At 41.6% G+C, this 13423-nt stretch overlaps 1 protein-coding gene across 1 annotated transcript; it reads left to right on the forward strand.

The window, feature by feature from the left end:
* Positions 1-334: 334 nt before the first annotated feature.
* LOC124135887 lies at positions 335-11888 on the forward strand. The gene is made up of 9 exons (XM_046501557.2): positions 335-444; positions 3754-3973; positions 4741-4886; positions 5673-5802; positions 7392-7510; positions 7960-8149; positions 10711-10850; positions 11092-11185; positions 11634-11888. The coding sequence occupies exons 1-9, from the start codon at positions 396-398 to the stop codon at positions 11782-11784; spliced, it is 1239 nt and encodes a 412-aa protein (XP_046357513.2). The 5' UTR covers positions 335-395; the 3' UTR covers positions 11785-11888.
* Positions 11889-13423: the final 1535 nt, after the last annotated feature.

Genomic DNA, 13423 nt, shown 5'->3' on the forward strand with positions numbered 1-13423 from the left:
AAAAACATCACCACAGACTAATTATGCTTGGATCAGAAGCTAGAAAAAAACCCAATATACATTTTCAGTCTATTTGTACCAGAACTGAAACGTTGAGGCTTTTTGTAAATTGTAGTGAAAAGTTACTTTACACAGTGAGGGATTTTACACCTGGCCTGTTACATATATTCGTGACAAAAAACGGTTCTAGAAACAAACCTAGTTGTTCTCATGGATACTTTTTCACAATACCGTTATCTTTTGTCATAGAAGTTAAAAAATGTAACGGCGTATGGCACGTACACACAGGTGTCTTTGTAGTCTACCAGATGTTACTCTCTACACTGATAACAATGTCTATTTCAAGCACAATATAAATATAGAGGAACTTTCTTTTGTTGGTGACATTTGGAACCATGGAGCTTTTGTGCCTGTTCGTTTTTATGTTGTTTTCGACGGTTTCAGGTACGTTTTTATGTCTGTCAAACCGTCACTAAAAATGTCTCGCGTGTGGTGAAAGCGAGTGAGTGATTACTGCTTAACGCTGCACAAACTCTTCGCACAATGGTATTGAGGAATTATCCATTTAATAGGATTGAGGGTCTAAATCAAATAATAGGGGCGGTGAAACACGTGACCTGAATTGTTCTCTGATGCCTTCGAGAATCTCGATAAAACTTCGCCTACATTTGTTTGTTTGTTGTTTAACGCCGAACTCATCAATATTCCAGCTATATGACGGCGGTCTGTAAATAATCGAGCCTGGATCAGACAATCCAGTGATTGACATCATGAGCATCGATCCACGCGATTGGGATACGATGACATGCATCAACCAAGTCAGCGAGCCTGATTACAAGATCCCGTTAGTCGTCTCTTGGTCGCTTTTTACAGCAAGCATGGGTTGCTGAAGACCTATTCTAACCCGGATCCTCACGGGTCCTTCACATACAAGTAATTCCAGTTGAATGACTCAGTTCTCCTAAAGCATCATGTCACGTGCACTCACAAGACTTAACCACAGATTCATTAAAAAGATTTAATCCAAATAAGGTAAAACAGTATGATCAGATGTTACTTACCATGTTGAATAACTGGCGGTTTCAGAAGGTAGCAGACACAAGTAAACTGATGCTAATATAACATTATGTAAAAGAAGATTCATTGGTACTGTAGAAGTCATTCGTGTGCCCAAACAACTGTTCTGTTGCTAATGTATGAAAAACTTGCAAACATCCCTGTCGATTATAAGCCCGTAACTCCCATTACTCTCTGCATAGTCACACAATGTCAACAGGTGCACTGTGTCATCAACACTGGTTTATATACCCGTCGCAGTAAGTGTCAGCTTAAGCTATCTTGAGTTAGTACCTCTTGACACTGCGAATTCTCCAGGATAGTCTCATGTGACTTTACTTCGTCCCTTGGTTCCTCTGCAAATATCGATCAAACTTAACTTACAAGTATAGTCTATAAATGTGTCATCAACACTGGTTTATATACCCGTCGCAGTAAGTGTCAGCTTAAGCTATCTTGAGTTAGTATCTCTTGACACTGCGAACTCTCCAGGATAGTCTCATGTGACTTTACTTCGTTCCTTGGTTCCTCTGCAAATATCGATCAAACTTAACTTACAAGTATAGTCTATAAATGTGTCATCAACACTGGTTTATAAACCCGTCGCAGTAAGTGTCACCTTAAGCTATCTTGAGTTAGTATCTCTTGACACTGCAAACTCTCCAGGATAGACTCATGTGACTTTACTTCGTTGCCTGGTTCCTCTGCAAATATCGATCAAACTTAACTTACAAGTATAGTCTATAAATGTGTCATCAACACTGGTTTATATACCCGTCGCAGTAAGTGTCAGCTTAAGCTATCTTGAGTTAGTATCTCTTGACACTGCGAACTCTCCAGGATAGTCTCATGTGACTTTACTTCGTTCCTTGGTTCCTCTGCAAATATCGATCAAACTTAACTTACAAGTATAGTCTATAAATATGATTTAATTTCTCAAATATTGTGGAAACCGGTTTGGTTTCTCTAAGCATTAACACTAATTTTGCGTTGCTGTTCACTGAACGTCCTCAGGCAGAATTTGCTGCGTGTGCGTGCGTGCGTGCGTCTGTGTATTTAACGCCTCAATCGGCAATATTCAATCTATATGACGGCGGCCCGTACCTAATCGAGTCTGGACCAGACAGACCAGTGATAGATATTATGAGAAGCAATCCGAGTCGTCGTGGTACGCCATCAACGAAGCCATTAAAACCTGACAACCACACACTTTTAATAACCTCTTGAGACCATTTCCCACGCGCATTATTCACTTGGTCCAATTTAGTTGCCTCGTACGCCTAGCAATGGGGTGCTGGGGGCATATTCTCACCCCAGCCCAACCTCTTGTGAACACCAACGCAAGATTAGGTTCGTTAGCAGCCGATTATGAGGACCGGACGGTTACAGAGTGCGACTTGTGATTGTTGATTGTATGTCACTGTACACCGACATCGTCGATCATTGGTTTCACTTGACAGAGCTCGATGTTTTACTGTCCGCCATGATGAAGGTGAAATAATGTTGTCGGTGGCGTTTAACAATTTCACTAAACGCGGCTTTTAGTTCTTCCTACCGCTAAGCAAAAGATCTGAGGACATCCCATAACGGGTCACGTCAGAACGACCTTTCGCAAACTTTGACCGACCAATGAAATAACTAACAAAAAGACGACATTGGCCAATCAGAAAGCAGCTTTCTCTTGCTATGCTATGGCATTGTATTCTTAGGTACCCGACCCACCTGTTCCTCTGTGTGTGCTGTCTGTGTGCTGTCTGTGTGCTGTCTGTGTATGTGTGTGTGTGTGTGTGTGTGTGTGTGTGTGACAGTGTATCCTCGAATTACTGACCATGTGAGTGCGCGCACGTGTATGTGACATTGTATTCTTGAATAATAATGTGTATGCGTGCGTGTGGGAGTTATCTGTTTATACTTCTCGTCACTGACAAGTAAAAAACGATTATGAATTCGGAAGTCGTATTTGCAGACAAGCATATGACAACAATCTTACCACGAGCTGAAATTTTCTTGTAAACAGTTTAATTTTCTGACGATATTATATTGAATCTTTCCGCGCTCCTGAGCAATTCTCAATAGATAACACAATCTACGAACTATGGATATGAGCAGATGTTTGAGTTGGAGGGCACACTTGGATCTACTGATCGGGGTCATAATGTCAGGGGGTAAGGGTGGCCCAGTCGCCTAAGGCGCCGCAAGTCGCAGTGCAGAGTTGCATCCCTTGGGCACACCAGAAACCTATGATTGTGGGTTCGAATCCCAGTTCGCCCCGATTATGTTTCTAGGTTTGTCAGCACCATACCCGGGCTCGTCGGTCTGACCGAAGTGGTAAACGTCTGAGACCTGCATCACTTCGGGCTTTCCTCCCACATTAAGCTGACACGCCGTGATATAACTGGAATACTGTTCATAGCAGTGTTAAACCCAACTCACTCATTCACTCACTCATCATCATCATCATCACTTCGAAATGTGAAGACAATACGCAAATCACTAGATAAGCTTATATTGTTTTTTTCTTTTTGTCTTACCATGTCGACCAAATTGTTTAAACCAAGGGTACATTCTACTTGCTGAACAATTATCGCTAAAATCATATGTTGTGCTAACTAATTTGCTGTAAAACCGATTGAACGATAGCTTGTAGCTCTCCGTACTGCATGCAGTCTTTACTGATCTCATTACATACAATTTCAGGGAATAATGGAACCATAGATGTCATCGATCTCACCGACCTCGTAAACTGCAACGATTCATCAAGTATTCTGACAGTGAACCAGAAGTGTTTTGATGTGTACGGTGTACCCCTCAAAATGCCAGCCGCGAGCATGCTTAGCAACCTGTCCCATTCACCAACTGAATTACTGAAAAACCTGATGAGCACGTTTGACCCCACTTCAGCAGCTAAAGTTTGTAGGTGTGTATGAACAATGCGTGGAACATGATCACGTCTCTCAGGAAGTGAGGTTAAATTGGGTTTAACGTCGCGTCCAAGATTATTGCACTTATATAGCGTCGTGCATGCACGTGTATGTGTGTGTGTGGCTGCTTGTACTAGTCCGGACTGATGCCGATTTATAGTGCTAGCTCACTGAGATACCATGCCGCAGTTTAACATGAATACCCCACTCAGACACAGTATACTGACTCCGAGCCGACCAGTCCTTGTTTTAGCCCCTTAATGCTGAGCGCCAGACAGGGTAACAACAAGTACAATCTTTTAACGTCTTTTTGTATGACGCGGCCCGGGATCGAACCCTGGACCTTCCGCTCTCCGGGCGGACGCTCTACCACAAGACCACGGAGGCGGTCTCGTCTCTCAGGAAGCTGTTTGTGGAGTAGACAATGTTTCAGATACAGATCCCGAACCAGATATTCCTTCTAATTTTAACTATGAGTCTAAATATTTTTGTTATAAAAACACCTTGCAACAACGTAATGTTTGTGCCAGACAAGTTCTTTGTTTTCAACAGCCTGAAAAAGAATATTTTTTCTCAAACAATCTCTGCGACAAGGTCGTTCTCTTCTACTGTTAAATCAAAGTATTTCAATCAGAGGTGGCTTGTGTGGTTTCAAACTTCTTATTAACCACTCCGTATTTTCCAAACTTTTGGTAGAATTCACTTTAAGATTTTGCAAATTGTTCATGCAATAACGGTGTCGTATACAATTGTGTATTTTCAGTGATATTGACAGTTATGTGAAAGCGAGCGTGTGTAGCAGTCGGGTATCCAGAAAGTGTTCACTGGATGTACCCTTCTTGAAGGATATGTTTCCATCGGCAGACAAAATACGGAAGACAGAAGAGTATTCTTGCGCAAACGTGGGCAGTATGTATGTTTTTTAATACATTTCTTTGTCTAAAAGACAAATTGACTAGACATATGTTGTGAAAAACCTATGCTGTCTTCTTGTTTTATTATGTACCTTGATAGAAGTATAGGATCAAACATGATACACAGAGATTAAGTTAAAAATAACTTTTAGGAATAACTATAGGAACCGTGTCTTTGAAGTATTTATATTAATAAATTAGTTAATATAATTTGAATTGTGATTGAACATTCAACTAAGAAATGGTGGATGTTTAGAAATATATATCCATCCAATGTGATGCTTTATCATTTTATTGTGGCATGTATTAAAACGTGCCTTGATTGGCAGAACGAAGTACAAATGTCACCTTACGGGATACGTTCTCAGCCAGAGGATGTTATACTCGACATAGCAGAACCATTTGCTCCAGTTGACTTCTGTCTTGTGTGACAAAAAGAGTATCGAGCCACATCTTCCTTCACCATCATTAAGTACTTTCGATTCCAGTCATATCATCCCTTTCGTTGTGTAAAGAGCAACAGGGCGATTGGGAAGACAACTGATGACAACGTTCGCTCGTCTCACCGAAGGCTTGGGTTCGGTTTCCCTCTTGGATACAATGTGTGACGGCTACTTCTGGTCTCCTCAGCCGTGATATTGCGGGGTAGAAACAGACTCACTCGCACATACACAATTTAGTTCTCATATGTACAACACATAAACGCCAGACTAGATGTCTGTTCAACTGATTAGTGTTGTGGTTTCGTTGCATAACCTTATGCGTGTGATTGATTCTAAAGAGGTCAACCAAACCTGCCTGAATGAAGTTTTGCCGAAAATCGTTGATTGTGCCAACATCACCGGCGCCATCAGCATCAGCGATCCACTCAGTATCAACATAACCGATTTAATGCAGAGGACGTTATGTGCGTAAGTTACTATACTTCTATCAGATATTAATCCTTCAGATAACACAAGTATGTGTGTGCGTTATGAGTGCGGCATTCTTAGTGTTGCTCTGTCGTTGAGGAACGAGCATACGTTGAAAACGTTTCTGTACCAAAGGTCAGATTAAACGGTCATTAGGAATAACAACAAATATAAAATCCAACTTCGGCTTTCAAATTCTTCTTTGCCAGAAGGACAAATTCATTTCTTTTACTAATGCACCCACGCGCCCACGTCCATAACCACGTCAACGTCCATAACCACGCCCACATCTCCGGCTACGTCCATAACCACGCCCACTTTCACGTCCATAACCACGCCCACATCCATGTCCACGTCCATAACCACGTCCACGTCCATAACCACGTCCACGTCCATAACCAAGTCATTAACCACGTCCACGCAATAACCACGTCCACGTCCATAACCAAGTCCACGTCCATAACCAAGTCCACGTCCATAACCACGTCCACGTCCATAACCAAGTCCACGTTCACGTCCACGTCCATGTCCACGTCCACGTCCATAACCACGTCCACGTCCATTACCAAGTCCACGTCCATAACAAAGTCCACGTCCATGTCCACGTCCATAACCACGTCCACGTCCATAACCAAGTCCACGTCCATAACCACGTCCACGTCCATAACAAAGTCCACATCCATAAACACGCCCACTTTACACGTTCTCGTCCACTTCCACATTTACGTCCATGTCCACGTGCACGTTATCGTCCACACATCCACGTCCACACCAACGTCTACACACCCACGTCCACATCCAAACACCCACGTCCACACACCGATGTCCACGTCCACCTCCACGCACGTCCACGTCCACCTCCACGCCACGTCAACATCCACATCCACATCCACATCCACATCCGCATCCACATCCACATCCACGTCCACGTCCACGTCCACGTCCACGTCCACGACAATTCCCTTAGTGCATGACAAGCACATACTACCTGTTCGGTTTCTCTTCATCGTATTTCCTCATTGTATTTTGTTAGCGATATTCTGTCCATGAACAGGTTACAGAACAAATCTGCTGCTAACTTTGCCAACAGATTAATGATATCAAAGGTTAAGGACCATGATAAGGAGGCAAACGTCATAACATCGAAACAGGTTAATGTATATTCTTTGAATTCCATCACTTGATGATACACTTACTGACGAAAATGTGGAAATGTTTTAGTCTTTGAGAGCAAGAAGGTTGTCATTTAAGATACAACCGAAAATGAAATATATCCTTCAATTAGCCTCGTTTTTGGTTATTTAATGTTAATTTGTGTTCGGGTGGATATGAAAATAGGTGATCTCCCTTCAGGACGTGTTGAATTCAAGTAGAATTTCTTTCACATAAACCAATCTACCACAAAGTGGACTTAAATTTCCTTCACTTTTAATATTCATTGGTAGAGCAAAGGACACTGACAAATTGCAGGAAATAGCTGTTCAATTCTGATGGCATTGCGTCAAGGAAATCATTAACTTTACGTGATTTCAATTTTGAAAGTGTTCTTGAGTCATCATTTAAATGATGTATTACAATATGCATGGCAGGTCAACACAGTTGATGATGGTATGTGGCCGAAGATTCATGCCTGCTTGTGGTCAACTCAGCCTGCAGATGTTCGAAGCATCACAGCCAGACACAAGCAGCTGCACTTCGATCTCTACACGTTCGTAAGATAAGAGTGAGTGAGTGAGTAAGTTTGGTTTGGCGCCGCTTTTAATAGTATTCCCGTTGTATCTCGGCGTATTAGCTGAATGTGGGAGAAAAGTCCGATTTGATGCAGGTCTTAGACGTTTACCACCGTGGTGAAAGCCACGAGACGGGTTTAGACATGCTTAGAAACATAATCAGGGCCAACCGGGATTCGAAATGTTTTGGCACCCTTGATCTACTCAACTACGTCATATCATAAACTATATTGCCCGTTATAAATTGTCCCTTTTACTTCACTTAAATTCACAAAATACTATTAAAGAAACATAAGACAAGCGGTTTACATTTTCATTAATTTTCTTAATTAATTAGGAACCCTTTCAAACCATCTCTGCCTGTTTGCGAAGTTACGTAATGTAAGCCTGTGATCTCCATATTGATGTTTCATATTACCTTCATCAGATGTCAACACTACCGGTGTAGATGTAGTCCAGGTGGACTGTTCAAGCGATCAAACCATCCGAAAGGGCTACCTTCAATGCTTAATGAACAACGGGATAACGCTCCTTGTCCCGGAACAACCATCCAGTGATGCCACAAGTCAATATATCTTGAACGCAATGACATTGGACGAAAACAAGAAGCTGTGCAGGTAAACATTTCCTTGCTAACCCTGTCACCGATTCAACAGCTTACAGCTGTGCAGGTACAAGTTTCCTTGCTAACCCTGTCACCGATTCAGCAGCTTACAGCTGTGCAGGTATAAGTTTCCTTGCTAACCCTGTCACCGATTCAACAGCTTACAGCTGTGCAGGTTAATACTTCCTTGCTAACACTGTCACCGATTCAACAGCTTACAGCTGTGCAGGTACAAGTTTCCTTGCTAACCCTGTCACCGATTCGACATCTTACAGCTGTGCAGGTACACGTTTCCTTGCTAACCCTGTCACCGATTCAACAGCTTACAGCTGTGCAGATACAAGTTTCCTTTCTAACCCTGTCACCGATTCAACAGCTTACAGCTGTGCAGGTACAAGTTTCCTTGCTAACCCTGTCACCGATTCAACAGCTTACAGCTGTGCAGATACAAGTTTCCTTTCTAACCCTGTCACCGATTCAACAGCTTACAGCTGTGCAGGTACATACTTCCTTGCTAAGACTGTCACCGATTCAACAGCTTACATCTGTGCAGATACATACTCCCTTACTAACCCTGTCAGCTATTCAACAGCTTACAGCTGTGCAGGTACAAGTTTCCTTGCTAACCCTGTCACCGATTCAACAGCATACAGCTGTGCAGGAACAAGTTTCCTTGCTAACCCTGTCACCGATTCAACAGCTTACAGCTGTGCAAATACATACTTCCTTGCTAACACTGTCACCGATTCAACAGCTTACAGCTGTGCAGGTACATACTACCTTGCTAACCCTGACACCGATTCAACAGCTTACAGCTTTGCAGGAACAAGTTTCCTTGCTAACCTTGTTAATCATTCAACAGCTTACAGCTGTGCAGGTACATACTTCCTTGCTAACACTGTCGCCGAAAATGCAGCAAAGAGGGTTTGGATGATCCTGACTACAAACAATAGATCCCACCAACCTCGCTCTTCCCTCAATCGGTTATATTTACCAATCATAATGGGAGGGCGTGGTTTGATCAACGTGGAGGCTCTTCATAATAGAATTGTTTTGTGCACTTTTGCACACATATATTTGTCTGGTGATGATCCTCTTGATGAAAACAAGGCATTCAACAGTTTACGTAAACGAGCTAAGGATGCGGGACATAATCTCAATGTCAGTGTTGATTTTGTTGATAGTTCTGTACTGCTGGACGGTACAGAAATGAGTGTCAACCAAGCGAAGTGCCATATCAAATCGTCCGAGACTCAGGTTTTCAAGGAGAGGCTAGCTGAACGACCACTGCATCGAGTTTATGTGCAGTTTATGATCAGCAACCCTGCATGGTCCTTCGCCTGGATGAGGTCGACTGGCCTGAAAAGTGAAACAGAAACAGAAGGCTTTCTGTTTGCTGCTCAGGACCAGTCACTTCCCACTTGAAACCGTCACTGAGTGATTTGGCATCAAAATTTAAATATGAAATGTAGAATGTGCAATGAATTTAATGAGACTGTCCAACAGATTGTCAGTGGATGCCCAGCTTTGGCACAAACACAGTGTCTTAAGCGACATATTGGAATGGCCCGATCACTTTATTACCGTCTCTGCAATGCTTGTGGTTTTGACACAGAGATCCATCCATGGTACCACCCTGAATATGTAGAGGGCATCATGGAAAATGATAAATACGAAATTCTTTGGAATAGGCCCGTATACAGCCTCAGACATATCCAGGCCAACAAATCTGATCTTGTCCTTTTTGATAAATCCAATGAAATCATTTATATCATTGAATTTTCTGTCCTTTTTGACACTAATGTGATTGACAAGATTCGGGAAAAACATGGCAAATATGCAGACCTCGCTTTCGAAATGTCACGCTTGCATCCCTAGTACCAAGTTTTCCCACTCCCCATTGTTCACGGTGCCTTAGGTTTGGTACCTCCTAATCTGTTGACTGACATTGGGAGAGTACCCGGGTTTGCTGCCAGGAATACATCCCTTCTGACAAACTTGGAAATGCAGTGTTGGAGAGTCTTCACATTCTCCGAAAAGTTCTCGATGGGTTCGACTAGGCAGCGCTTCCTCAATTCTTAATATATCATGAGCATGCGTTTATGAATCACTATGGAATACTGATGATACCAGATGTTTGCGAAACAGTGAGCGTATCCTGCCCCACCGGTGGCACCCGTCACAAACAAATGCAAAAGCAAGTCACATGTTCACCTGCAAAAACACGGGAACATATGGTACAAGTCAAAATAGGGAATTGCATCGGACATCATTTTTGTCACTGATGCGTCAAATTTGGAATGGCCTCATCACGACTGCCATATATTGTTTGCTTTACTGAGGCCTTGAATGTTGTAACCTTGATCAAACAACTTCTGAGAAAGAGTCGTATGACACTCTTTGAAGTCTAGGTAGAAAGCTGCTAGAATATTGCTCGACATAGGGGAAAGTTGACTAATGAAAAGTTGAAGTCATTCCTCTTGTCATACAGTATTGTGGAGAGTGTTTTGTCACTCTGAATTTTTATGCATAGATCTAAATAGTTAACACAGATTTACGTTCTATATCGTACAGTAATCTGAAGAACTACCAGCTGGCAGTGAACTGTACTCTGTGGGTACAGAAGCAGTGCAGTGACCACGTGATGAAGCCCACGGTGGCCGACTCCCAGACAGTGCAGGACGGCTTGGCTAAACTCTGCGGCCACATTGGGGGTGAGATATACGACAAGATGTCGATCTGTTATTTATATGTGTATCTTTTCGAAAAAGGAAACGTATATGGCTTACCTGTCAATATTTAGACGGTAAAATTTGACATTTTTAAAAAGAATTAAACATCCAAACAGAAACAAAAGCCATGTGTATTTGAGGAGAGGGTTACCTGCAATTAATTTGAACTTGCTTTAATTTCGGAATAATACACTCAACCATCCTTACGATGATCTGTTCCTAGATTTCGACACCAAGTGTGTTCAAAATGCACCTAAAGCAGCGTGCGGCAGTAAACGACGCTCTTTGGCTTCAATTATCCTGAGACATCTGTGCGAGTAAGTAAACTTCACCATTCGGATGAATTCCCACTGCAGTTTTAAATCATTTTTTGTCAGCTCAAAGTTGTATTCACGTAGATACTAGGTAAAGGAGTCAATGCTCGTGTGTAGCAGCATAGAATATACCAAAGTACTCGTCATAATGTGTTACAAATATTACAAAAATATTTAGACAACTTAATAATAATCTCCACGTGGTCAGGCATTAGCAACGATCCATGCCGCGGTGACGTGGTGACACACACTATTTCCAGTCAGACATTGGAACTGCCAGATGCTAATTAAACGTACCGACAAGCTACAAGGAATATACCGACGTAGAGAGACACGCTTCTGTAAAACGGGAACTATTTTAAGAATTTTTTTTTTATGCAAATGATATCATATGATATTTCTACTCAGGATTGTATGTGGTAACTCTGGAAGTGCGTTTGCTTGTTTTCAGTGACACTAATGCCACCCAGAAGTGTCTGGTGTCTGCAGTGAGCGGCTGCAGCAAGACGACCGTCAGCATGTACAAAGATGTCCTGCTCAGCCAATCCCCGTCTATGTGTCTGAAGACAAAGATTGGATCAACGTCGGCGCTGATTGGCTGACAAAAATCCTACATGACAGTATAAATACGCGATTGTACTGCAGTTAACCAATGATTCAACCATCATATATGAATATATGGATATATAAATAACATGCGCAAACATATGCTGTTTCGTTTTCTTTTGCATTTGCCCAGTCTAATTGCAGTGAATATTTTGTGGTTTTGCAACGCTGCAATCAGCAATGTTATTCCTCATATGACAGTAAATATATATGTCAGTAAATAATCAAGTAAGGGCCAGACAAACATGTGGTTGATATTATGAGTAACTTCATATGCAGTCGGGGTACGGTGACACGCTACCAACCCTTCTGACTGAACCTTACCATTCAATCAATGTAGTTACCTCTCACGTCAAGCATTAGGGAGCTGGGTTCCCAAGGACTGTGAAAGGTTTGTCTTATTTTGAGTATAACAATAAAAACTCCAGTGAGTGAGTGTGCGTGCGTGCGTGCGTGCGAGGTGTGTGTGTGTATTTATGCGTGCATGGACATTCGGATACTAGTTGACGTTGTTGTATTTAGGCTCGTATACCTGACACAAGTCCGACCATGAAGCTATTGATGTGCAGGGCCAGGTTTATTCTTTATTCAATGAAAGAAAGAATTGTGATTATGAGATTGTTTCAAGAAATAACTCAAAACGTGCAATTGATCTGTAATAAATGATGTTTGTAGGAAAAAAAAGACAGAATATTTCGAACAAAAACAGAAACTGTTGGAATCAAGCATAGATAATTCTAAAACATTTTGGTCATCGCTAAAAGCCATTAAACCAAATAGATATTGCAAAAATGACATTGATATTCAAGCCTGGTTTGAGCATTTCCAGGAACTGTTTTCAGTTCCATTTAGCCATGACAATAACAATTTATTTGACATGGAATTCATGGAAGATAAAGTTGACAGTGTAACAGATGATATTCTTGAATGTCCAATATCTAGAGAGGAAATTATTGACAGCATATCCAACCTTAAAGATAATAAGGCATCTGGAAATGATAATGTGATAGCAGAGTTTTTTAAACATTCCTCAGACATTTTAATACCATATTTGGAACTAATTTTTAATATCCTTTTAGAGAGATCATATTTTCCAGATAATTGGACAGTTGGCATTATTGTCCCTCTTCACAAACAGGGCGCAACCAGCGATGTTAATAATTATAGAGGCATAACTCTCCTAAGTACATTCAGTAAGATATTTACTTCAATTATTAACAAGAGACTTGTTTTCTGGGCGGATTCTTTGGATAAGATAAGTGAGTCACAAGCAGGTTTTAGAAAAGGATACTCCACCACTGACAATGCTTTTATCCTATATTCTATAATTCAGAGATATCTATCAGTGAAAGGAGGGAAGCTATATGCTGTATTCGTAGATTTTGCAAAAGCTTTTGACTCTGTGAAAAGGGATAACTTGTGGTCACACTTTCAAAGACATGGGCTGAGTAGCAAAATTGGAAAGTTACTATGCTCTCTATATAAAAATGTGAAGGTATGTGTACGGAACAATGGCGCTATATCGGATACTTTTGTAAGTAGCAGGGGTGTCCGACAAGGGTGTATATTAAATCCCTTCTTATTTTCCTTTTTCATAAATGATGCACTGATGGAATACAACTGCACCCCAAAACT

Source organism: Haliotis rufescens, unplaced genomic scaffold, assembly GCF_023055435.1.
Source record: "Haliotis rufescens isolate VD_foot unplaced genomic scaffold, xgHalRufe1.0.p SCAF_4, whole genome shotgun sequence".
NCBI classification, from domain to species: domain Eukaryota; kingdom Metazoa; phylum Mollusca; class Gastropoda; order Lepetellida; family Haliotidae; genus Haliotis; species Haliotis rufescens.

Excerpts from the sequence above, each read along its gene's own strand:
- LOC124135887 (XM_046501557.2), top strand. The coding sequence starts at position 396 with ATGGAGCTTTTGTGCCTGTTCGTTTTTATGTTGTTTTCGACGGTTTCA. Across the intron at positions 5,803-7,391 it reads ATGCAGAGGACGTTATGTGC|GTCAACACAGTTGATGATGG; the intron begins GTAAGTTACTAT and ends TATGCATGGCAG. Across the intron at positions 7,511-7,959 it reads CTGCACTTCGATCTCTACAC|ATGTCAACACTACCGGTGTA; the intron begins GTTCGTAAGATA and ends TACCTTCATCAG.